This window comes from Corvus hawaiiensis, chromosome 4 (genome assembly GCF_020740725.1).
Source record: "Corvus hawaiiensis isolate bCorHaw1 chromosome 4, bCorHaw1.pri.cur, whole genome shotgun sequence".
Classification (NCBI taxonomy): Eukaryota; Metazoa; Chordata; class Aves; order Passeriformes; family Corvidae; genus Corvus; species Corvus hawaiiensis.
In genome coordinates this window covers 22,883,682-22,910,957 of record NC_063216.1, presented here as the reverse complement: position 1 = coordinate 22,910,957, position 27,276 = coordinate 22,883,682, and the positions used below count along the sequence as shown (strand labels likewise).

The window sequence follows — 27,276 nt, the reverse complement described above, 5'->3', positions numbered from 1 at the left end:
AGTTAATTGATGCTATTCTTAAGAGAATGATTTTCTGTATTAGTTTTCACAAAGATATACTGCACCAGCAGCAAGTAATGTGTGACTGCTATGGCTGTGTTAATTTCCATTGGCCTTGGGAGCTATTAACTACACACTTACAACCTCTGGGCATTACTGGAATATTAATTCTTATACAGAGAGGGTTTCATTACATCAGCATCAGTGTTACAGGCAGAGACATGGCACTCAAAACTGCTGCTCTCCCAGAGCTGTGTGCGAGGAGCTGCTCTGCTACAGCCTCTGCTGAAACAGAGCAGACTGAGCTAACAGTGAGGAGTACATTACACATGCACGAGCATTTCAGTTCCAATGAGATACAGTCTTAACAGCAAGATGCATATGTTTAAATACTTTAATTCTGAACTGTTTTCCTTTAAGTAGAATTTATCACCAATTCTGCTGGTCCCATTTATTAAAACATCACTAATAAAGCTTCTTGCATCTGTGTGCTTCTGCTGGTGGCGGGGGTGACACAGGAAAGGCAGAAATGGGTCTGGGTTCTTAAGATGCTCTCTTCTGTATCACACTGTTCACACTGACCTATTTATTCTCCTCACACGGGCGGGGAGGGGGATGTTTCATTTTGTAAATGCACATAGCAGTGACTGAGGCTGCTTGGAGCCTCTGCGCTGGGAGAGGCAGCAGCAAACACAGCACTGGATGCAGAGGAGAATTTTTGGGAGTGTTTAGGCAAACACTCCTGGCTAACTGGTCCTTGACCAGTCGAGAATGCTGTTTGCTCATTGACAGAGGAAACAATGATGTCCACAGTGAAAGCCAAGAAGGAAAGGGTGGAGTATAAATAACAAAGCAGAACACAATGTTTTTCCATTTGTGCTTCCCATAAGCTCCCAGTCTCTCACAATTTCAATATAACTTTCCAATATGCTTTTCCAAACTCTCCCATTTCCCTATTCCCCAGCCCAGCAGACACGCACCCTTCTGAAAACCTACAGCACCGATCTGGCTCCAGTCAGAAATTAGCCCACTGACCCTGGACGTCACTTCTCCAAAGGACTTCCTTCCCTTCTGACCTCTACAACAGCAGTAAGCAACATAAATGGAAAACAAACAATAGGTAAACCTTTTGATGTAACACTTCCTCCCCGTGGAAAAACAAAAAGCCTATTCACCATAAATCAGAGAAATAAAATACCGCTGGTATTTTCCAACCTCAAATACCAGCATCATCCAAATTCCACTTCAGCTGGGAAAAATGCCCTGTGATACCCCCTCTTGTTTTCCCAAGTGCATGTTCTGCTCTACAGGGTGACTGGGTGCAGGGCTGAGGCTTCACTGATTTTCTGTGATATCCGTATGGAAAGTGCTCAGTTCAGAAGAATGAGACCAGTCCTGCCTCAGCAGGAACCCTGGGAAACTGATGCTGTCTGCTCTGCTTTGGGAATCATTATCATCAACAAAGGTTCTCTACAGCAAATTATTCTCTGGATGACACAAACAACCACCTCCTTGGCCTCCTCCCCTCATACTGATTTCACAGATATCTGTGTTGGGCCATATTAAACTGTCCTATAGAACATGCCTGAAATGCAATGGGACTTGCTCTCCTCAGCTGAGCCAGCTTTCAGAATTAACAAAATAACACAGCAGTACGTGCCACACATTTGGGGCTGAAGCAGTTTTTGCAAATTCCTGAAGTCAGCAGACCTGGCTTGGAAAGGAGAGCTGCTAAGAGGGCATCATTTTTGTACAGTTCCTTTTCTGGTTACTCCTGTGTTTCCAGGCACTGTCACAAATGTGGGCAGCGCGTGCGGACGCTTTCCAGGAGCAACAGGAAACGTGGCAGCTTGACAAGCCTTGGAAAGGTCAGTACAGCGGATGCAGAGGTCAGCCCACAGCTCTCCCCTCCCTCTCCCTGGCTTTGGACATTAACACTGACCGCAGTTCAAATCTGACCTTCTGGCCTGTGCATTCACTCCAGAGGGCAGTTCTGTAAATAATTAACAAGTCAGTCCTCCCTGATCACCTGCCAACACACTAAGACAAACTGCTTGGGGCTTCTAGAGATGTCTTGGAATAAAATGCCACAAATATCTCTCTACGTATTTGGCCATGTCTTATACTTGTGGTTTATTTGCTTGTCATTTAGTCCTTGCACACATGCTTGTGCATCTGTGTGGAGATGCCTCATTTCCTCAGAGAGCAGCATCCTCCCCGACACTGCTGGTTCAGCCAGGACTTGGCAGGATTTCTGCATCCAGAAAACTTGGCCCCTGGGCTGAAGACTGAGTGGCAACAGTGACCCGGAGATGGCAACGGTGCTGCCACACAACATCAAAATAGGGTAAGTCTTGAGAAAGGGACAGAATGGGGCACAAGCACAAAACTAGGAACACTCTGAGTATACAAACATCTCCTGGACCAGTATAGGAAAAGCGTATTTAACAGACTAAGCCTCAGCCAAGGGAATCAAGAAAAATCAACCCTGCAGAAACACATCCAAGCAAATGATGGAACAAAAAGTAGAGGTGAAAGGAAAAAAAAAAAAAACTAAGAGGAGGGAAGAAGCAGTAATTAATTAAAGCAGCAACTGGAGAAAGAGGAATGAAGAACTAGGATTGTGAGTAAAGATTCTCCCAGCATATACTTCTTAAAAAAAATTCAACACACACAGAGACTACCAAGCAGGTTGATTTATGTCTCCTTTCCCTCATCTATAGATTTGCTCTGTATCCTCCTCCCATTCTGTCCATTAAAATTTATTGTTGTTTCACATACCTCCATCCACTTCTCCCTCCTCTCCTCATCAGCATCCTCCTGCCCCAAAGAGGAGATCTCTCACTCCTGGGATGACTTTATCTTCTTGCTATACTATTCTTTTGCATTTTCTTCCCATCAACAAGAAGGGTCCTACCACGTTACAGACTTGTGAGAGATGTGTAACACCTATCAAAGAAAATCTTAAAAGGACAACAAAAAGGCCAATAAGGGTAAACAGCACAGTGAAGACAGCTATGAGAAATGAAAGCCACTCTAAAAAGGAACAGCTACAGAAGGAAAAAAGAAAAGAGCATAAATGTCAGCCAGTTAAACATAAACCATAATTAGGCAGACCAAAAGAGATTTAAAGAAAAACTTGCTAAAGCTATCAAAGCTAATAATGGAATACATCAGACAGAGGAAACCTGCCAAAGATCCCCTAAGGCAAATAGATGATGGAGGTCTAAAAGTAGTGCTTGAAGAAGAAAAGACCACAGCAGAAAAGCTAAATGGATTCTCTGCACCAGTGCTCACTGCAGGGAAACTGAAGGAGTTGCCACACAGGAGCTTTTCCTCACAGGGGCAAGACTGAAGCACTGTCTCTGACTGAAGTGGCAGTAACAGAGGCTTTAAAACAAATCAGCACCCAGAACAGTTATGAATCCATTGGGCTTGGTAGAATACATCCAAAGGAAGCCAAACATATAGCTATTAGTTGCGGTAGGTAGCCTATAATTTAAATGAGACTGGCACTACGGGAATGGAAGTTGATGAACATGACCTCATATGGCTCCAGGGAAGGGATCTTGAGGGGGAAACAGACCAGGAAGTCTGATTTTCACTTCAGGTAATTTGGGGAAAACCATAATAAAGCCTAATTCTAGCACACTTCTAGGTAACTACAGTCCAACAAAGAATTTGCCTTGTATATTGCAGAAAGAAGTTATTTGGGAAGCTCTGTTGTGTTTTTATAGATTCAACAGGTCTATACATATTACAATACATGTTATTGAAACTATGGAAAGCTTTTACAAATATCCAAATATAGCCCAGGCAACCAAAATCACATACACCAATGTTGAGCACTTAAATGTCCAAAGGGATTTTTTTTGATAAAATCCCTCACCGAAGACTTCCAATTTATCCAAGGTGTCATGGAGTAAGAGGGGAAAATCCTCTCATGAATCAGTACTAAGTTGAAAGACAGCAAGCAAAGAGCATTAATATTTGAACAGTTTTTACAGCTGGAGAAGAGTGCAAGCAGGGTTCCCAGGAGACATGCAATGGCACCTGAGGTACTTCAGGTGTTCACAAAGGATCTTGAAAGGGGAGCAAACGGGGAGGGGACACGTTTGCTGATGCCACCAATGTGAATCACACTGCAGGAATTAAAGCTGACTACACTTTGTTGCAGAAGGATCTCACAGTATTGAAGGCTGGGCAAGAAGATGGCACAACAAATGCAGTGTTGGTACAGACACAAGCAACAGAGAGTGTGTACACACACTCCCTAAATCTGCATAAATCTCCACACAGATTGATGTCTAAAACCCAGTTATTTCCAATCACAGTAGGTGTCTTGTAATTTGCATTGGGAGTGCTGTGAAATTATCACTCACTGCTTAGGAGAGGTCGGTCATAAAAGGCAAGCAGAAGATTAGAAATTAGTAGGAGAAGAGAACCAAATCCAGAAAGCAGTCCTATGTTACCGTGCTGCACACACCTCTTGAAAGGTAATTCTGGCCTCTTTCTCAAAAGGATGGATTAGAGTATGAAAGTATCCAGAGAAGACTGACTAGAGGAATCAGAAATGCAGAACAGCTTCCATCTGAGGGGAGTACAAAATCAGCTGACTTCAGCGGGAAAAAGCGACAGCCTTAGGTGAAGGCATGGGGGTTCAAGGCATGGAAGTGCCTTTATTCTAAGTGACAAGCTGATGGTTACTCACTACTCATTCAGCACACCAGAAGTAGGGGACACCAAACCAGATAATCAGGCAGAAGGCTCAGAGCACACAGAGGGAAATCTTAGTGTGCATGCTCTGTAATTTAACCATGGAGCCCAGCACACAGGATGCTGTAGAAGCCAAAACTATAAATAGGTTTGAAAAAGCAGAGACATTATGGAAGAAAAGTCCATCAGTGGCTGTTAAAAGCAAAAATAGCAAGTAACTCCTGACTCAGGAAGTCTTTAAACTGCAGATTACTGCAAGCTGGGAAAGAACTGGAGAGAAGCATTATTGTTGCTGGCCCTGTTCTTACAGTGCTTTTTTCAGCAGCTGCTGCTGATTGCTCTCAGGGACAGGACACAATATGAGGTGACCCAGCAGGAACACAGAGTTCTGCCATCCCCTCAAAAGCCTGGGGCAGACCTCTCTCCTGGTACTGTCCCCAAAACTCCTGAGCTGAAGAGGGAAACAGCTCAGCCCAAGGCACTGAGCCCTGAGTACTGCCCTGAGCTACTCCACTTCCCTCCCTTGAGGTAAAGGTGTATTAGCTCCAGCTGACAGCTGCACTGCAGCAGTGCCACAGCCTCGGAATTGGAGCTGGCAGTAAATAGTCACCCTGCTTTGAATGGAGGCTGGAAGGACAGAACTCCATTTGTATCCAACTAAGCAGACATGACCTTATCTCTCTCTTCTGCAAGAGACCCCATAGCAGTCCATATTGTCCCAAGAACGCTCCTTCGTAGAAGGAAATGTCCTCCTGTCATCTGCTACAGTTTGACTTCATGGTTTTTAAACATGGGTAACCACAGCTGTGCACAACACAACACCGTATGAATGCCTGAAACTCTGCAAATGGAATTGTCCTATTGCCACCTCCCCTTCAGTAAGAGAGTTGTCCAACTTGGAAATCCTCCTACTTTCCTCCAAGTGGCCAGGTTTGGACTGGAGGAAGTGGATTGCTGTGTGAGTCCAGGCCAGTCACCGTGGCTGCTGTTGTTTGAACAGCAAACAGTGTTTGAGGGAGACAGGCAGAGAACTGAGATTGGCTCAGGTGGTCAGAGCTGAGTTCAAATAGTGCCAAGGCTGTGGGTTTGATCCCCATCCCTGTTTGGGCCATTCGCTTAAGAGCTGGATGCGATGATCCTTGTGGGTCCCTTCCAACTCAGAATATTCCATGAATCATGCAGGGGGAAGAAACCCCAATTTCAGATTTTTTTAAAAAACAGCCCGACTAAGAGAGCTCCAACCACTGCAGTAGTGTTTCCTGAAGACCAAAGGGTACACATAAAAAACAATTTCATACTTTTAGTGCTGCATAAATTAAACTTTGCTCTGGCCAATAAGTTAGGAAATAAAGATCAACCCATGTGCAGATCACCTGTGTTTCTGCAATTACTTCACAATTAGACAACTGCTGAAAGCAGCTGGAGGCAAATGCAATACATTTTCTAGCAAAACACAAAATGAACCAGACTGTTTCAATGCAAGAAAATACATAAATGAGGTTGTTAAGAGAGCTGTTTGGCAAAGAGTAATCAAATAAAATGAAATATGGTACATTAAGTTTGGCACTTCGTGGCATTTTATTTTTGTCATTAGAACATTGCTGAAGAAATTTCAATATATTCAGTAGCGTTACTATGGCATTCTGGAGTGTTGCAAAAAAATTTTGCTATGTCTTTAGAAGCAAAAGCATTACACTATCATTAGATCTACAGAATCGAAGTTATTTAAAAACAGCATGTCTTAAAAATGTGCTTGTCAGAGCCAAAGTTTGTACATAAGCATATAAAGTGCTGACACCAGTTTTTGCCCAGGTATCAGACAACAGAAAGTAAGTGTTATTTTATGATAATAAAAATGTTAATTAGATCAATGCATCAATAGCACAACTTTTTCTAAAGAAAACTATTCCATGCAACAAACTTATTTTCAACAACATAAAAATGCAAATATTCTCTTGTGGTCACTCCTACCTGAACAGAGATTCTCGTGACAGCCAGATTTCATTCTGTTTCACGGTCTTCCAAGAGAAGAGCAGCAGCAGCAAAGCAAAGAGGGTCAGAACAGTAATTCTCCATTTATTTAGCCACGTAGACAGCTTTTTTAGACCGTGGACAAAAAGGATGCAGTACCCCATGCTGGGGGGAAAAAAAAAAGGAAAGGGAAAATGTACCAAAAGTTATATTTCAAGTGTCTGGTTTATATGCAAAACCATCCAGTATTGCATTTATTACACAATTACTGGGGGTTTTGGACTAATTATATTTTCTGGGCTAACAAACTTTAATTCAACAGCAGTTTTCCTCAAGTCACTACACAATTTCCAAATTAATCTAAATGATAGACCCGGATGCCAAAAGTACAGTCGCATACATAATACCACCCAGCATAATGGTAGCTTCCACCAGCCACAGAAGGCAGCTGCTTTTCTGAACAGCAAGCTAAGAAAGCACCATGTAATAACAGTAATACTGAGCACTACTGGAGCAGTGTGGAAATGAAAGGCATTTTAACAGGGGGAAGTCTCTAAACAATCCCAGTGGTGGCTGCTATTAATTCTGGTTTACAAATTGTGAAGCTGAGGCAGGAGAGCGACTGCAGGAGCAGGTGATGGAGACCACCAAAAAGCAGGAGAACCTGTCTGGCTCTTGCACTTCTACATCAGGGCCAGCCTGTCCCTTCTAGTGCCCAGCCCAGAATAGCTGAGATGTGCTGGCAGATCTTCCTTGCTGCCCTTCCATGAACTGACACACGGTCATCTCCAGCCCCCAGCCCTTCTACGGCTCACCATTAATAATTACTGTGGCATTTTCACAAGCCAAATTTGGACTGAAGTCTTACACCTGAATAAATTTAAATCAATTCAGTAATTATTTACCTTAATTCAAGGGTTGTGTTATTTCCTCCAATGATGTCCCTCTGAGCTGGAAATTCAGTGCTTTCAGCTGCTGTACTTAATAGTTGCTTATTCTACTTGTAATTTTTACAAGGAATTTAAATTTCTATTGCTCAACAAATTTTATTAGCTTATCTAAAACTCTTCAGGTTACTTAGCACCTGATTTAGTGTTAGACTTAAAACCTATCTTAGTCCAGGCAGCTCTTCCTAATGAAAACAGGGAGCAGAAGGCTCTCGAATAACACTTGAGGATGATCAATAAACTGAGCCAGAAGCACAGCCCTTCCCTAATACTGGCACACCTTGAACCCCAGCTGAATCCCACACTTAAAAGCAGGCAGGCTGGAGGTATAGAGATCATTGCACCTGCCCACACTCTGGCCAGAGATTTAGAGGCTTTCCTGGTCTGTACAGAGAGGTTCAACCAACTTCCCAGTGAGAATGCTATGAGTTAAGAAAAACTAAGAACAAAATCCCACTGTCAGAGGTGACCTTGCAGGCAAACATGCAATATGGTGGAAGTCAATGTGGAAATCAGAAAAAGGAAAATGTTCCACATTCAAGCTCTGTGTGTGCTTCTTGGCATGGTTTCTCTGCCCTCTTGGAGGGCTGGATGCATTGCTATTGCTTAGGCTTCCTAAGGATGGAGAGGGACAAGAATTCTTCCTTTCACTGAGGAAAAAACCTGCCTCTGTTGTATGCACTGATTAGCACCGCGGTGATGTCTCTGGCACAGTACACGGGCCTTACAGAACACTGAGAGAAGTACAGAAGTATGGGGCAAACCCAGAGACATCAGATCTGGTGATCATTCAGAACCCCTTCATGGTTGTTTTTGAGTTCTCCCATTTTTCAGAAGTGGTTACCTATATATTTAAATCACTCAATTATGCTTTCACTTTCTTGTAACACATTTCTTGTTGTACATGCACTGGTTTTTTCCATTAACTCTTCTGCACATAAATATTTGTTGCACCTCCATTAACTGCAAGCAGACATTTAGAACTACAGAGATGCTAGTGCCAAACAATCCAGCCTTTACAGTTATTGAACCCTACTTTAAAACCTCTGAAAACCTAATCTTAATAATAATCCCTCCCTTTCCATCAAGAAATGCCTCAAAAGTCTGCAGACAGTTTTTACTTTGTTATTTTGCCTTTCCTCAATTTTATCCTTCCCTTGGAATTAATTATTTGATGTATATATTACTTAATTGCTTTAGCACGAGGCCACTTTCAAAGTAATTTCCCTACACCTTCATGTATTCAAGAACAGACCCTTTCTACAGAATCATGAATGGGTCCAGAAAACAAAAAATGCAAACATCAATGTCTTGGCATTTATGTCAAATCCTGTCCCAGCGGTTGGGAATTTCTGCCTCAGCAGCAGTCCTCAGTCTGAGGCATAGTCAGCATCACATTACACCTTCACAGCCACTGGGAAAGGTGCTGCTTCCAGGGGTTGTTCTCCAACACCTGCAGTGCACCACCACCATAGTTTCAGAGAGATGCTGGGTGCCACAGAGAAGCAGGAGCTCAGCCCAGATGGCAGCTCCCATCCCAGCCACACGGGCAATGGCACCGTGCAGGTACACAGCAGTGCCCAGCTCCACAGGGCACTTCCCACCTGGGGGCTCCTAAAGCGCTTTGTAAGGGAGGTCTGCTGCAGTCTTCCTCTTACAGGAACCTGAAACATGGCCATCAAGTGATTTTTTCTGCTAACAGGGGACTGTAAACACAGCAGTGAAGCCGCAGTCCAGGACTCTACCCACAACATGGGGAGTATGCAATGGAAACCAAGATACCTTTCTCAATAGCACACAGGACTGCCCAAGAGATAAACTGGGAAATAACCCAAAAGTAGGGACCACACTCAGCAAGGTAACGAGACTATAGGATTCAGCAGCAAGTCCGAATACAGATAGGAATGGCTTCCCAAACAGTTGCTGGATGGGCCTTGAGTAGCTCATGAGGTACCAGCATCCCAAACTGCAAAGCTGCCAAGGGTGAGGTTAAATAAAGGGCAGGATTGAAGCATGACTTACAATTTAGTAAGATGGAGAAAACTTTGACAATATTAGGACTGAGTTGTAGTTGTACCACATTAGAGTCTAACTAGACTACAGTCAATGTACCTGCACTGCAAAGTGCACGGGAACCCAAAAGAAAGGAGAAGAAGGGAAAGGATCAGACAGCATGAAGTAGGTGAATACTTTTATTCTCAGAACCTGGTGAGCTTGGCTTACAAATTCAGACTATTTCCTGCCACAGAACATCGAGGAAAGGGTGGGGACAGCAAACCTGTAGTAGGACCTTTCAGTGCAGTGTCACGTGGAGCCCTATCTTTTTGCATGGCTATTTTTATTACATGGTCATTTCAAGCCCATCCCTTGGCTGAGGACAGCTATTACATTCCTGGCTGCAGGTCTTTTGCAGGCCAGGGAGTTCCAGAAGCACAGAAAGCACTCACATGTTGTTTACTGCCAGGAAAGCATGTGTGTTTGTGATTCCATGCCACAAATAGTTTGCAAAATAATTCCTTGCAACATCCCCAAAGCTATTATCCTTAGTAATTTTTGCATCTCTCTTTACATTTCTGCCTTAAGGCCAAATAACTGTGGTGAAATCAGGGCAAATCCAGACCCCTCCTCCAGGTCCCGTGATCTGCTCTAAACAAAACAGAATGTCCACACCAATGTATTAAAGCATCCATCAAAAAAACATAATTATGTTACTATTGTTACTATTGTTTCCTAGTTCCAAAACCACATAATCTGTCATACCTTACTTCACCTGTTTCACACTAGAGCCAACAGTCCCAGTACAGAAATTACCTTCATCACAGAGACCGCAACGTTTCGAACCAGTGAAGCACCGAGCTTGCAAAGATGGAGCTGCTGCAGCAGCAACCTGTCCTGACAGTCACTGGACCTGGAGAGCCCCCCCACCCTGCCACAGTTCAACCCCCAGATGCAAGTTCATCCCATTTCCCTTGATCCTGACCTCACCAGGCTTCACAGGAGCCCTTTGAAGCAGCTCTGAGTTTTATCAAGTCAGCAGCAGCCCAAGCAGTGGTACCATGGTAGAAAGAGCCCATACAGGTGAGGCTTCACTCAGATGATAAAGGTAACTTGCCAGCTAATGCTTCCTATGTGGTTAATTCTGCTGTGACCCTTCCACCACCTACAAACACAGAGAACATTTCAAATTGATTTGCTTTTCTTCTCAGAGTGATGGGGGACTTGACTCCATATCAAACCTTACCACTGGCTTGCCAGGAAATCAGGTTTTATTCACACACAGAGGAAAAAAAAAGAAAATTGTCTCAAAAGGACCTTTCATCAAAGACTTGTTTGCCACTTGAAAACCTTACCCTTAAGTACTACATTCCAGACATCTCCATAGCTATCTGCATATGTATTGAGGCTGCAGGGTTGTGGGTTTGGGGGTTATTTGGTTTTTTAGTTAACTCTAGCATTTCCTAGGGAGGCAACCATTTCTCCACAAGCACTTTCCTGAAATACTTTGTAGCAAAACCAAAACAATGGGAAACAAACAAAATCCCCAACCCACTTTTCTAAGTCCATTTTCCACAGGATTATTGTAAAACTGCTAAGATTTTTTTTTGGTTTCTGTAGGATAAGCAACAGCCTGCTACAGCAGTGAAAAGTCCATGCCAGCTTGGTCCCCAGGGTCCTGAGAAACAGCCCACCCATGTAACATGGCAGTAGATTTCATGTGGGCTCACAATGAGCATGCATTAAAGGAGAACCTGTAACTTCAGTAATTCCATGATGCAACAGAAAAGCTGGGCAAATGGACCATCAGGCCAACAGTTTTACAATTCCTCAGGGTTTCAGACTCCTGCAGTACTAAAGTGGTACCTTAGGCAGGCCCTGAATTGCAGCGAGGGCCGAGGGCCAGGCAGCTCGGCAGGGAAACCCTCTGTGCTACTGCCATGTGATTCTGGAAGATTGCACACAGGGAGCTGGGTAATGACAGATTTTTGTCTATAATTCCTGTGGGTTGTTAATACTGTTCCACCTGTAAGGAAGCAAAGTGATAGGAGGCACAAGCAGATGGGAATGTGGTGGCATATAGACCTTATTTCCCATGGTGCTCTATATGTATTGCCCTATTAAAGCTAGAGCCAAACCAGCATATACTTAATATTTGCAAACACGTCTTGGGTAATTAGATTGCAAATTCAACCTTTCCTTTGGCCATTAGGGCTCCTTTCCCAAGGCGAGGCTGTTACTGACGATGCTTGCACACAGCTCTCTATGGATCAGGTTTTTCACTTTTTAGTAAAAGTCAGGAATGGTTTCACTGCATTTAGCTCTTGTGGTGATGGCACCTAATCAAAGCCACATGTGCCACAGCCCAGGATTAACAGGATGCTCTGCTACAGCAATCTGCCTGCATCAGAAACCATCTTACCTCCTCCAGAAATTGTCTGGAGACCTACTGCTGTGGAAAGCTCCTGAAGAACAAGACATGTTCTAGTCATGCATTCTACTGCATTTTACAAGTTGTGACTTTGCACAGAGCTCAGTCAGAGCAGGCTGAGAGCTGAAGGTCTGAGAGAACCAAGCCTGGACACCAGCAGTTGCAGTACCAGCCTCTTCTAACTCACCCAGGCAGGGCAGTAAAAAGGAGTTAAAAAAGGGTGGGAGAAACTATGCAAAAAAGATGCTTTCCTCATGCTTTTTAATGGTAATTTTGTGGATGTCGAATCTTGTGAAGTAGTTGTTCAGGGTTTTCTAAAAACTGATTTAATCTCAACTACACTAACGTAAATTTGGAGTAAATCCACTGATTTCATCAAAGCAGTTACTCCAGATTTCATAGCTCAGCCTAGATAAGAACCCAGATGCATACATGCACTCATATCAGTTTGGGAAAGAGTTGCCTGTAAGCAGCCTGTGGAAACACGGAAGAAACACAGCCGTATTCAGGGGCTGCTAATGCAACAAAAGGGATTACATCAAAAGTGTACTGAGACCAGAAAATGCACTTGGCTTCAGCATTTCACCCGAGAGGCTCCTTCTAGGCTGCAAAACTCATTCTTGATTTCCAGCACTTATTTAAGATGACTCCCTTTCCCTCCATAAAAATCAACCCTCGCTTTCACGCCGCTCTGAAGCCAGTTTAACCCTTGTGTTCATGACTAAATGCATGCTCTGCTGCTGCCCTTCAGAGAGCAGCAAGCACAGCCCTTCAGAAAGACTGCTGCCAGGTCTAAATGCTGAACACAAACATTTGGATTCCCTCTGTTTTACAGTTCCCCACAAGCTTCTTAGCCTCAGTACCACACATATATTACGTGGCAAGACACGCTTTACATGCTCCTAGTCCTAGCTACTCCAGCTCTGCAGCCTGAGCAGAGGAAAGGCACTTAGAGGAAAAGCCAAAGCAGCTGAAATGCAGCTTGCAGGCAGGGCTGCTGCTGCAGGGGAAAAGGCAGTTCATCCCTGTTAAACTCATCGGCTCTGCTCACGCTTCTCTAATGGAGAGTAATTGATTGCAAAAAGCACGCTCGGCATACCCTGTGGGCTGCTCCTGCCTCACTACAGCAGTAGATGTGGAAAGGAGCACTGGCAAAAAAAAAGCATAGCCAGGGTGGTTCTTTCTGCCCCAAAAAGCACTCTCAGACATGCAGCTCCAGTGATGAGCTGTGCTGGCAGAGTAGCAAAGATGCTGTTTTTTGAAAAATGTCAAGTTTTTCAAGGCTGGAGCTGTTTGGGCCAGAATGAAATCTGGCCTTTGAAAAAGAATGTTTCCATCTGGAAATAGAGTGTATTTGTATGTGCATGCTAGGTTGCACTTGGGTCATAAAACCATAGAAACATTTAGGTTGGAAAAGACCTTCAAGATCAAGCCCAACCTTCGACCAAAATAAACCCCTTTCCTCAGTTGCCCAAAAGAGCCAGAAACTCAGAAGCTGGGGCACTTCCTGCAAACTGGATCACCTGGATTGAAACCACTGTGCCAGGTCAAGCTCAGACCTGGGGGTGCAGTGGGTGCACATGAAGAGTTTAGAGTCCCCAAAATTCCCCAGCCGTGAAAGCCCATGTGCTGATCTGGAATAACCACACTGCACCGGCCCAGCTTTTCCAGAAATTTTGAGAAGTTTACCTTGCACTGCCAAGTTTACTGCTGGATTGAGACTTTGCCTCGCAGCTGGTACAAGGATAGCCTAAATTCAGCAAGTTACAGGCTAGGTAATTTAACAAAAGTGTAAGCATGGGCCTAGATCAGGTCCAGATCAAACTGCCACCACCGAGTGCTCCAGCAGGGTATAAATCAGCATTAATTATCCTGAAAAGATGCTCGTGTGGGGCAGATAAACCTTAATGTCCCAACTCCCAGATGAGCGTCCCCTTCTAAAGGAGCAGTTCTGGCTGCTCTTCCCAACTGTCCTTTCTGTTGTCCATCTCCTTTTGACTGTAAACGTCATCTTGGCTTGGAGAAGTCTTTTGTTTCTAACCTTTTTGTCTAAAGTTCAACTACAGTCAGCACACCTTGGCAAAAAGTTTTGGGTTAACTAAAACTTGGTATTTTTCATAGGAAGATGTTGTACCAAAACTTTCTCAACCAGATGGTACCACAAGGGAAAAACCTGTTGTAACAGTCATGTTTGGGAATAAATGTCCCAAGGCAAGGAGGATGTGGGATGTGTCTCTGTCCCACAGAATCAGCCAGCACCATTCACTGGTACTGAGTTTCAGGACAATGGCAAAAGTGTTGTTTAAACTCCCTGTCTCTTAGTAAGGATGATATGGAATTTATATACTTTTTCTTGATTACTAGAGGTTTTAAAAGACTTCAGGAAGACCATCAAGACACAATATTTAACATACAAAAGAAATCCCACTGGAAAAGGACAATCCTGACAGCTCAGAAGTATCAGTGTGACAACCAAGAACTTAACCTGCTACTGAGTCTGCTGCAAAAAATGTCAAATTTGCACTGGAATTAAGCAGGCTTTTCTGAGGATAAAGTCTGCAGGTCATAACACAAAGACATAGCAAACTATAAACACTGGAAGAATATATCTAACTTGGAAAGGTACCTTCTGAGTTAGTGCTAAGACTTTGTCACTGGCTCTAAATTAAAAGCTATGTAGGCCTGTATTAAAGATACTTAGACATGATCAGCTAAGTAATCAAAATTATTTACCTCCACTAGCAATCTGATTCTCTAGGCAGAACATGATATAATTAGAGAAAATGCAGGAACTTTTCGTTATTAGAGAGAAAATACGGACTAGAAATGAATTATTTCACTAACCCTTGAATGGCTGTTCAACATTTGGACACATTTCCCCCTCCTTCCAAAAAGCCATGTGATAAACAAACCCCCTTCATTAGAGTCTTTGAGTCCAAGATTTCACATCCAACAGATTTCTATCTGAAATATTTACAGGTAACACAGAAACCTTTCAGGTTTTTGATTACTGTATGAATTATGGAAAGAAAACATTTTATAAATGAAAAATCCGATATAATTCCATTGGGATTCCACAGAAATTTCCCTAGATCTTATATACTTCAGTAGGGATGGGTCTGTATGCTACAGTTTCAATTTAAATACTGTCATAACACCTGGAATTCTGTAGTATGAAATAATTTCCCATTCAGTTCCATCACAAGTCTCCAAAAACTCCACGTAAGACTATTATCTATTAAATTTCACAAGGCATCTTCTTAAGGCCAATGTATTACCTTGTAAATAAGAATTCTGCTTTTAATCAACATGACCAAGTAGATTACTTCCACGAGATGACATTAACTTATTATTTTTAAAACCAATATCTTTACCTATCTCTCATTTTCAAGAGCAGAATAAATGCATTTGAAGGTTTTCCCTTAGGTTAATCTATCACAACAAAACCAGAAATCTTTCCAGTATAGACATTAATGCCCATAACTCCACAAAATTTTAGCTTTTTCCTGTACATGCCCAAAACACATTTCTCAAAAGCATGTTTTAAATTTAGTTAAAATAACACTATACTGCAGCCTAGACCAAACACGCCATGAGCTCATCTTCTTCAGCTTTGCAGAATCATTTCAGTTTTTATTCCTACGTCTTTACTGCCTTCTATCAAAATATATGGCACTGGCATCTCAGCATTTTTTGCCTGCATTAATAGAAGATGGCTGCTTCGATTTCTCCTTGAAGTGTTTAATAGGACAGGGCAAGCCTCCAAAGGTAGGAGCTTAAGTTTGGATATGCATCTATAAGGTAGCTGCTCACGGCATTTAGCCTTCCTACAAGGAGTTATTCCTTATTCATTTATGAGAACTCTCTCTGCCCCCTTCTGAAGGGCAGAGTGGAGTTATTATCCCTACTTCGCAGGTGGGGAAGCAGAACTGGGGTCACTTACCTCAGCAGAAGTCCCAACCACCTCGCCTCCAGCCATGAGCCATTTTTGCAGACTGCTGCTCAAACTGACACCCTGCAGCAGGGACAGGCATCCCTCACAGAAAAGAGAGACTCAGCTGGGGCTGAGGTCTGGCCTATTGCCATCACATAATGCTCTCCCATTTCTCTCCCAGTGCCCTCAGGTCTGCACCTGAATTACAGGGAATATAATCCAGTTCAGTTCATTTGAACTTTGGCAGCCCCATGGCCCCCGCGAGAACGGCAGCAACAGAATACGCAATGAAATCATGTCTGTTTCGAGTAAATGGAACAGGTGTAATTTGGATTCCACATACAAAGCCCAAATGACTTGTGGACTCAACTTGAAAACTGGCAAAATGCTTAATTGTGTTGTTGAATTGAGATCGGGGAGAAGATAAACCAGCTCCACGGAGCCAACAGGACTTTTACTGCTGACTTCGCTGGGTCAGTGTTTGACTCCACATGAAAAGAGAAGCTTCTTCTGTAAATCAGATGATCCTTTACAGGATCTGATCTCATACTGAAAGAATTCTGAAAGGCAAACAGAAATTCAGCTCCCGGTGAACTTGTAGCTTCAAATAACGATGAAGAAAGGAGTGGCATAGGAAACTGAAACCCCATTGCACAACTGCTCTTTAAGAAAATGAAGGTAACATGGAGTACATAACACACTCCCAGAAAAGAGAAGCACCCAGTAAGTCCTGTCCTCAAGTGGCTGCCTTCTAAGCAATAGGCACTTCTGCTCAGAAATTATCAGGTTTACAAAAGTTACAGATGATTCCACCACCTGCCAGGTTCTTCTCTTCCCCCTCCAATTACAAAAGTTAATAATGTTTGGGATTACACTAGTTGGAACAAATGCATTAGCACAAAGAATTAAAAACATGCTCTATGTAAAGGCAAAAATTCGTATGGTCCTTGCTTTGCATGAGGAAAACTTTACCATGATGTGTTAATTTCTTGAAAAATACAAGTGTGCTTTTTTCTGGATGCTGGCTTTCTTGCAGATTTTAAGATAGATGGTGAAGCAAATGCCATCCTGTATATAGCAGTGATCTTCTCTCCTAGTATTGTCAATTAGGGCTGCAACATCAACTCTTGATATAGTGAGGAGCTGGCGAAAAAATCCCGACAGCAACCTGTAATTGCCTGTGCTGGGAAAGAGTAAGTATCCATCCTGCAACCCACTCACTGCAATCTCCACCACGAATGAGTTGCCATAAAAATGGGGCAGGTACCACAGGATTGCCTATTGCTCTCAGCAAATTGGAAAGAACCCACGGAGCGATGTTTTGGTTGATTTGTAGGTTCATATGAGGCTGTGAAAACAGCTTAAGTTGTCCAGCTACAACACAGCAGCTCAGCCAGGAGCCCGGGCTACCAAGGTAGCAGTGAAAGATGAGGAAAACACTGAAATTGCTCTGGTAGGAAAGGTCTGGTCCAATGAGGTGAGGGGAGCCCCAGCTCTGCTGCAGTGTCAGTAGGGCAGGGAGCTCCTGGACAGCCCCAGAGTTGGCACTGCTGCTCCTGTTTCTGCACGGTGAAGGGCTACACAGAGGAAGAGCTGCTGCTCCTGTGTAAGCACAGACAAATTGCTCACAACTCAGAACAACTGCCTGCACTCAGCCGTTCTGCACTTTCAAACAATTACACTGTCTGTGGGGTTCTGAGCAGTGTTAGCATCAACACTTTGAAGAGGGGAAAAAACTAATTTAAGCCTTTCACTGATTCAGCTATTTAAGTGATGCCACTTTGAAAAACTGGCCTAGAGAGCTGTATCCTATCCAGCACTCCCTAGGTAAGTATTTCACACCATTTGACCTCCTGAAAACAAGGTTTCCCCTGTTATGGACAGGAAAAAAAGAGCAAAAAAACCCAAAAAACCCCCAAACTAACAAAAAAATTACAAGTTAAAAGACAATAAATTGTTTTCCAATGAAATTTTTCAAGCTGAAGTAATACATTATTAAAAATTCCTAATTTAAACAAGTAAGTTCTTGTAACCTTCAAATGAAAAATAAATACAAGAAATATTTTCTCCAAATATTTCTGTTTAGCTGAACACAATTAAAGAAAATATTCCACCATTTTGACATAGTTTGTATGCTTCTCCCCCGAGGCAGGGCTGCAGACAGAAGAGAAATTGTTCCAAATACCCATCAATCCCCAGAAGGCAAGGCCCAGCCATATAATTAGACATTGAGCAAAAGGCTTATTTCTTTCTTCTTTCTATTTTTAATATCTTTTACATAAATCCTTGGGTCCTTACTTAACTTCTATTGAAAAGAAAATGCTTGACATTTTCCCTAGGTACCTACTGAGCAACACTGAATTAGGACTTCAGGCTGTGACACACATACACCACTGTCCCATCCATAAATATGCACGTGTCACATGCATAAATACCAATAAAAGGCTATTGCTTGAAACAGAGATAGAAAAGTGCCTTCCAGCATAAGCCCAAAAACATAGATCACTGAATCCTCTCCACCACTTTGAGGACTTTTGTCTAAATAAATCTGCACAGCAACCTCTGACTTGCTAACTGAGTTTTAGAGCTGGAACAGCGAAGGATAGGAAAGCCCCTTTTCAAGATGTAACATGAGAAAACTGCTAAAGGCTGTTCTAAATAAAGAACACGAGTGCTTCCTAAAGCCATCGTTACTAAACTGCCTTTTCCCTCCCAAGGGAAAGAACAAATCAAAACAAAATCACATTATTTCTGGGCTGCCATCATCATGAATGTTTGCCAAAGGTCCCCTCACCACCCCTGCAATTTTGGACCTAGAGGATGCAAGAGATGCTCAGCTCTCTCCAGATGATTCGGCATGAAAGTGCTCACCTTTCCCATGCAGTGCCAGGGCTTGCCTTCTCTTTTCATGCCAGCTACCTGCCAGCCTGGGCTAAGAGCAAAAACTAAATGCCACAAAGCAGGACAGAAGTGATTGAGCAAAGTATCAGATCCAGGGACTCTGACACAGACTTACTCCAGAGTAATCATTTAATCCTTCTGCCTCAGTCTTTCTAACTGAAAGAAAAAAAAAAGTAGCAACTATCAATTACCTACTTCGTAGGTCATATATTTGCAAAGCCCTCAGGGGGATGAAAAGCATTATACAAACTATATGCGCACATGTTAACGCTGATTAATTTTCTCTGTGCAAACATACCCTTTTTTCTTCTTCATTGCCCCTCCTCTCATTATATCAGCAGTCTCATCTGGAGGAGAACGAGGAACTGCTGACAGCTGAAGTATTTTCCGCAGTTGTTCTTTTGAGATTCAGAAATGCAACCACCCAACACAGCCCTGCGTTCAGCTGACTGTTTCCTTAATAGTTTTGCTCTTTCATGTGTTTCCTCATTTTCTGTTACATGAATTTAAAGCAATCTGATTTCCAAGTTAATTTGAAATGATGCAGGATCCATTAGTTGAGGGTATCATTTGCAAAATAACTCTGAGAGACAACTTCCACTCGCTATACTTTCAGGTACACCCTCATCAAACAAAGGCAGGGCTAGTGATGTGAATAAAGTCAGCAGAATTTGACCTAAAAAGCTTGTTGGTATACAGAGGCACAGGGATACAGCCTAACTGCGTAAGAGCCTTGGGACACATGCAATAGCTCCTCCACAGCCTGAGGTTTACACCAATGAGCAGCCTTTTTGTGACAGTGCTTACATCCATGCCAATCAGAATATGTACAGCTTTTCAAAATACTATCTGTAAGCATTTTTCTTAGGATGTTTGCCCAGTTTCTGAAGAATACAGTCTAAATGTTTTGTGGAATAAAACTTCTGTTTCAGTTGTCACAAACTAACTCAGGGTGAAACTGAGGACTTCTGCTTTGTCAGCAGCTCAGCAGTTCCTATTAGATAAAATCAAGACTGGCCCTCTGCACCTAAGGGTAGAATTGGGATTTCTGACTTGCAGCATCCAAGATGAAGCATCCACTTATGCCCATGCATGGAAAAAACTGCACTGGCATAAGTTTCCCAGAGATGCTGTGGAATCTCCCTCTTTGGACATATTCAAAAGTTGTTTGTACCTAGCCCCAGGCAACTGGCTCTGCTTGCACAGGGAATTTGGACCAGATCACCTCCCAAGGTCCTTTCCAGCCTCAAGCAGCCTGTGTTTCCCTGAAATGGGCAATGCTCTGGTGCATCTTGGATGAATGGCCTCTGACTGCCAGTGCAGCCTCTGCTCTGGATACTGTGGAGATGTCACAAGTAACGCCTCAAAGCTGTCCGTGCGTAAATGCAATGGGAAGCACCCAGACTGCTGAAGTGACAATTGTTAGAGGCTGGAAGCTGAGGGGAATTTCAGGGCATTGGCTGAGGGATGGAGAAGTGACTGGATTTTCCTCCTCCTGCTCAACAACTGCAAATCTCCACTCTTAGATGTGCATGCAATCAGTAGTCCACAGGCAGGAGCCCATGCACATATTCCACAACTGAAGCCAGGAGCCTCTCGAGACAGCAAAAGTCTCCTTTGTGTTCACTGACCACCTAATGGAGTGGGAAAGCTGAACAAGAACCCAATAAAAACATGACAGGCTAACTTCCTAGCTGCTATCCTTAAGATAAAATCATTGAGGAATTGAAGTTGGTACTGCTACCAAGAAAGAGTCTTGGAGGACAATCCTCAGGAAACAACACCTCACCTCTGTATTGAGCTGTGTCAAGCACACCAAGAAATCTGTGTTTAAAAAAAAAGTAAGGATTTTGAGTAGCTTTGCTCCTGCCAAGCAATCTGCTCTCAGCTGACTATAAAATCTCTCATGCTATAACACCAAAACTCCCAGGCAGAGAACACACTGACTAGCAATATAATGTTTGAAGTACTTAAAAGGGAAGAAGCAATCATGCCTGCTTTCAGAAAAGGAGATGGTGGTCTCATTAGCAAAAAAATTCAATTGCAATAGTTACCTCGGCATGTAAAGGACTCGCTCTGCCACCACAAATCCCACCCTGAAGAAGAGGTTGCTGGCTGGGATGAATGGGAAAACCAGGAACAACAAGCCAACCAAAACTTCTTTGTGTTCCAGTTTCTGTAATAATACAAAATTAAACAAGTATCAACTAAAAAAATCCAACTTAATTCACCTCTAACTTTCCCCTTTCCTTTGAGGGTCTTAAAAAAAGCAACTCAGATCAACATTTGGTATGTTTTTGCATTTAAAAGAAATTTTTGCAAGACACTAATCTTTGATATTTATGCTGGTGCATCTAATATAGCCAGAAAGTGCACAAACACTACCCACTGTGTCTATTATTACCCTTGGAGTCTTTTCCAAGGTCAGCTCTACCATATGCTTGGCACAGCTATCACCTAAGCTATAACTCATGTTGGTAATATGTAAGTATAGAGTAGTGTGAATGTATACATTAGCATGTCTACGACTGTGTGACTGTATGTAAATACACAAATGCATATCACATACACACAGACTGCTGTGTTCAGCCCTAAATGTTTGTAACAGAGAAAAAACTGTTCAATCAGTCATATTTTGTGTAAAGAAAACTAGCCCCAAGTGACACATTAATGCAGTCATTTTATCCCTTTCAGGGAAAATATCTACACTTGAAATGATACTTTTGCACACAAGGTCTCCATATTCATACAAAGTCAGAAATTTGAGACATGCTGTATGCTGAAATTAATGATTTTCACTTGAGCTCAGTTAATGTCCTTCACTTGCACTCACTTTAATGTCAGCTTGCTCTTTGAGGAGAAATGGAATTACCACGTGCAGTTCAAACCAACTGTGATCCGTGGCGCCAACACAGGCGTCTGGGGATGCTGTGACCAGCAGTGGCCACTCATCCTGCCGTGGACAGACCCAAGTGGCCTGAGCAAGCTGAGTTTCAGGTTTCGCTCCACCCCAAGAGAGTAAATCAGCTCTTGATTCTCAAAGAATGACACCAGGATAGAAATGTAGCTTTAGGTGTGTTCAATCACCCAGACAGACAGCTGTGCTTTCCCGCCCCAGATACTGCTCCTCACTGGCTGCAGACATCGTGAGAAGCTTTGTCATGCTTAGAAACAGATGCAACCAGCATCACTTAATGGTTGAAACACTTTCTAATTGTTGTGGGCAATTTCTCAGTTTTGGAGAGCAAATTGAATTCTCTTTGCCGGAGAGAGCTACATTTAGAAACGTTGAACAAGATTTTTGAGTAGAGAAATGGAGCCCAATCAATGATGCGGGGCCAAGCAGTACAAGCTGTCTTGCTTTTGCACAGCTGCAGACTGCAACAGCAGTTACCCCTGGTCTAGACAGTGGCTGAAATTCAGAAGTCCTCCTACTAAAATATATTCATCCTATTCTATGGGAAAGACAACAAGCATTTTCTATGGGTACCAAAAGCAAGGGTACAAGTCAGGAGGCTCTGATGTCACTTTAGAGGAGCTGAACCACAGGATGACAAAAAAGTGCACTGATTTCTCCTGGCTCAAAGAGGAACCATGAGGCAGAGAGAGGAGTAGAATTCACATCTCCAGATTTCTTTATTAATATATGTTTTAAATAGCACCACAGTTATCTATGGTGCTTCTATCATCCACTTTCTCTGTATCCTGGATTCACAGTTACTAGTGCCTACATATAGTCACAACAGCATCTAAAGTACATTATTCTCAGAACTGAAGGAGACATCAATCCATAAAGATGATGAGCAGAGGTGCCTGGTAATTACAACAGAAAATTGAATAGGAAAAAAAAAGGATTAAAAATTTCTTCTCAACTCTGAATTAAAATTACCAGTTCTAGCTTGACTTCAACTTCCCTCCCCACCCAGAGCTGGAAATATACTCCATTTTTCTCTTGCGATTTGACTCTCCTTTCCCACCTTGTCTGACCTAATTTTGGTGCCCATCTTCTGCCACCACTCTACCTTAGGGCTTTGACACTAAAGACCTGGAGGCACAAGAAGGTATGTTGGCCCAAAGGGAGCGCACTGCTGGCACATAAAATGTTCTCTGTCCCCAAGATAGGCACTTGCTCTCAAACAAACCAGCTATTAAATATTTCTCCAGTTGTCGATCATTAAATCAATAATTGGGAAAACAACCTCTAGTTAAACATCTCCAGGAAGGACACGGTGTTATTCAAGGCTGCAGCACTGCAGATAAGCAAAGGAAACTGAATGCTAGAGAAAGACAAATACAACTTGTACATCGAATGGGAAAGAGGAAAATGTGGGAATTAGCTCAGCTGAAGGATCAAATGATTCTGCATGCCCTTTTTCTCCCCAGAACAAGTCACAACTCCATGCTAGTGCCATTGAGGGCTGCCAGCTCAGTCCCTTGGGCAGGGCTCAGAGACAGGAGTCCAGCAGGCACAAACCAGCCTCACGGAGCAGCAGAACCCTCCATGGTGCTCCTTATATCTGAAAAAAAAGTACCTGGCAGTGCCCTTTTTAAAGCATTCCATGAAGGCAGAGGCTTTTGGGGAGAGCTGGCCCCTAAAGGCCAGGCTTCAGCTGGTTTTGTGCTATGCACAGTCGTGCCTGTGAGCCAGTCGTAGGGCTGCAGGAACAGTGGGCAGCTGGATCTTCCCTTCAACACAAGCCATAGGAAATTCCCTCCATGTGTTTTTCTAAATAAAACAAACCCAACCTATACGTAGCCTGTTACATCTTCCAGGCAAAGAAATAAAAGAAATATTAGGGCCATTTATTTGGTTTAGCCACTTCGGTCATATGATCCCACTTCAGATAGCTGAGCTAAGGGTGCCAGAATCAGCATCTTCCAGGTGCCCAGAGCAGTAGTAAAAGCTTTTAGAGAGTAATAGGCAATTTTGTTTGTCTTCCTTTCTCCTTAAAATAAAATATCTAGGACTAGAAATTATAGATCACTACATTCTTTTTCCAGAGAGACAATTCCTTTCCTCTTAAAGACAGTGCTTTCTTTAGGAAATACAAAGCTTGTCTTTCTGTCACAGAAGTCTCTGCTGGGGGAGAAACAACAAACATGTTTGAATTAACCTTAGAATGATTTCTCTTGTCAAAGACAAGCTGATTTCAAATCAAAATAGCATTTATTATAGTAAATAGCTTGGCGGGAGGGAATTTTCAAATTCACATGAGCCCTTCATTATGTTGTAACAAAAAAACCCCATCAATAAAACAACAAACCAAACCAAAAACCAATTAAAAGAAAAAACTTTTTAACTTACTTTTCATAGACTTATCAAAGAACCTAAGAAAACTACTTCTCCCAGGGGCAATACAAAAAGTGTCCCACTGTCTCAAACAAAATATCAAAGAATCACTCCAAGGTCAAACATGATCCATACAGCAATAAACCTCAAAAATTGCTTCCTTGGCACTTTGAGGGGAAAGGAAGAAACTCTAGAATTTCCAACTGAAAGAGGTCTTTCCGTGTTACATATAAGCCATATTCCTGAGCCATAAATAAGTATTTGCTGACTACCACTAAAGCACAAGTCTTCAACAAGGCAGAGCCCTCAAAGTGTGAGTGGAGGAGGTGCACAGATTACTTCAGCATATCTGTCATAACTATGGACTTGCACAAACCCAGCACAAACTCCTTATTTTTCCCCTTGAGAAAGCATGGTCTGAGGTGCCAGATCCATGAAGCCCACACTGTGCTGACAGGACTGATGCTCACATCGCCTGGCACCTCCAAGGGCCGAGGCGTTGGAAAGCAGAGCTGTGAGGACAGCACTCCTCCTGGCTGGACTAAGCTGCACCTCAGGGAAGACAGCAGCTGGGCAAACAAATTCAAGATAATTCCATTCTGTTCTACCTCTGGATGTTTCCAAAGGTGTTTATACGTGCTTGTCTGTTTGATGGGAAGGTGGCAATCAAATGGGTTTAATTCCCTCCTCTAACAATTTATTTTGAGAATGAGGGAAGTGTCACCTCTCCACCATTTACAGCTCCATGGAGGAAAGACCTCCTTCCTAGCAAAGGCATCAAACTCTCTGACAGTGAGCTCTGGATGGCCCATTGCAGCCAGTGAGATGCTATGCTTGGAACACCTGACTGCATGTGCAGAAAAGCTGCCTCCAGGAAAGTTGGTAGTGCATGGCTGTATAAAAGCAATGATTGCTATTACACATTTCCAAACACTTGCAGGCCTAGGATTTAAGTGCATTATCCATCAAAAGAGACAAAGAGACTGAGAGAAGCTGCATGACTCTCTGCAGAACACAGAGGATGACACTTCAGTATATTCCTAAGATCCATTTGTACAAACCCTTAGTGAAGACTGCACACAACCCTACTCCATCTATTCCTGCTGTACCACTCTCTCATGAAGCCACAAGTAGCTCAGCAATGTGACTCCTCACCAGCCTGCATCAAAGCAATGGCAGCATCTCACCTGGCAAGAGGTCAGCCTCTGCAAACACCCACTCTTGCACTTTCCACATATGCAGCAATCAAGATAAAAGGGATGGTGTAGAAGCATGTCAAATTCACTCTCCATTCATGCATAAGGTGATAAAAAGAAAGCATTAAGCTAATCAGGAATTAACCCTAGGGACTGATTCCTTCAAAGAAAAAAAATCTCAGTGGTTGTAAAGCTCACGGAAGCACTAAGGGTGTTCCCAAGTCCCACCTCACTGGTGCATGCACAGATGGGCCGTGGCAGAGCTGTATCGTGCTCCATGTACCATCAGCATGGTCTCCTTTAGGTCACCACAGAAATCTGGATGGGACACACATATCTTTATCTACCGTGACCAAACAGGAGAGCACTGCGGAGCTGTGGTTATTTCACTCTGCTGCCTGTGCAACTGCTTCCAAGAAAATGATGCCAAAAGTCGGGTGCTAACAGATGGTCCAAAAAACTCAAGCATTTGGTAAGCAAAAGGTAACTTCCCCACTTCAAAACTGGCTCAGACACCTGTCTTAATCAGCCGGCTCCTAGAAAAAGAGCCACAAATTCTGTAATCACTATACTTCATTAGGAGTTTTATTTTTTCATCTCATTAAAAAAAAAAAAAATTAAAAATCAGCATCTTCGGTAGCACCAGCTACTTGAATGCCAGGCTTAGTAACTTGCTCATTTCCTAAAATAACTAAATTTTTCTTGGTGATCATCTAGTTTTGATAGGAATAGTCATGGATTTCTAATGCTATTTTGATAACCCCTGCTGACTGCTTATTTACTACCCGACACACTGATACTATTCCAAGTATTTGGCAACAACAGAAATTACTTTCCAGTTCACCAGCAGCAGCACCTATTCAGGAACTGGTGCACAGGCAAACATACACCAGTCAGAATGTGAAATCAAAACCCTTGAAAGGAGCACTGGCTTCCTAACCCAGGGTTATCTGAAGAGAAATCCTTGGCACACATCTCAGACCACCCTAATAAGATAATTCCCTCTCTGTTTCCAGAGGGAATAAAGTCCTGGTCTGTGCCACCAGGTAAAACAGCACGTTTTTCAGAAATGCTGAAAATGCCTAAAAGCTTTACATGCATGAGAACTGTGGATGCTCAACAGCTCTGGAAATCAGGCTTTTAATTATGGAATAAAAGCAGAAAGTAGTCCTTTTCCATTCCCATAATAGGGCACAGAAATATATCCTATAATATTTCACTTTTTATATTAGTATCCTAAAGTAAAATTTTGATATCTACTATTTTCTTTTTCCCTGCAGAAGTCAGCTATCCATCCATTCAGCTGTGTGTTTATGGTCTTTCTCACCCAGCTTTCTAAAATTCCCTTAAGATATAAGCTCATTTTCCCAATCCTTAATCTCTGCAACCTCTAATTCCACTTGACAAGCCAATGTGAGCAGGAGCACACAAATCTTTGAAAGAGAAGTGGAACATTCCAAAAGGAAATAGGAAAATCAACAAATTGCTCCAGGAATTAGAACAATCCTTTTGACCTTGTGGCTGCTTTTCTCTCTTCCCTTTCATTCTGCGACTGCAGGCTGCTTGACTAGGTGGGGAAAACAAAACAAAACAGGTAAAATTCAGTGCATACATTTGCAGTACATGAAAGCATGATCTTTGGAAAAGCAACTCGGTTCATGGTGAGTTTGCTCTTGAGAAGGTAACACAGAACAAGAGGAGCCTAACAAAAAACAAAACCCCCACAATAGCTTGGCATCACAATATTTAACTAAGGCCAAGAAGCCATGATGAACAATTATTACCCTCCCCCAGCTGTAAATTTCTTGCTCCTCATTTCACCTACACTCTCCTGCTCACCCCTACAACTGTGCCATTTCAAAACCTTTCAGCTCTGAGTAAGCTTTGAAATACTA

The 27,276-nt window shown here is 42.8% G+C and overlaps 1 protein-coding gene across 1 annotated transcript in view; it reads right to left on the bottom strand.

The window, feature by feature from the left end:
- Positions 1-27,276, bottom strand: part of TMTC1 (transmembrane O-mannosyltransferase targeting cadherins 1) — a 138,594-nt gene that overhangs the window by 40,603 nt on the left and 70,715 nt on the right. Inside the window, exons 9-10 of the mRNA XM_048300927.1 lie at positions 20,950-21,071; positions 6,688-6,852 (exon numbers count right to left, since the gene is read on the bottom strand). Of these exons, the coding sequence (XP_048156884.1) occupies positions 6,688-6,852; positions 20,950-21,071 (287 nt within the window). The remainder of the gene's footprint in view (positions 1-6,687; positions 6,853-20,949; positions 21,072-27,276) is intronic.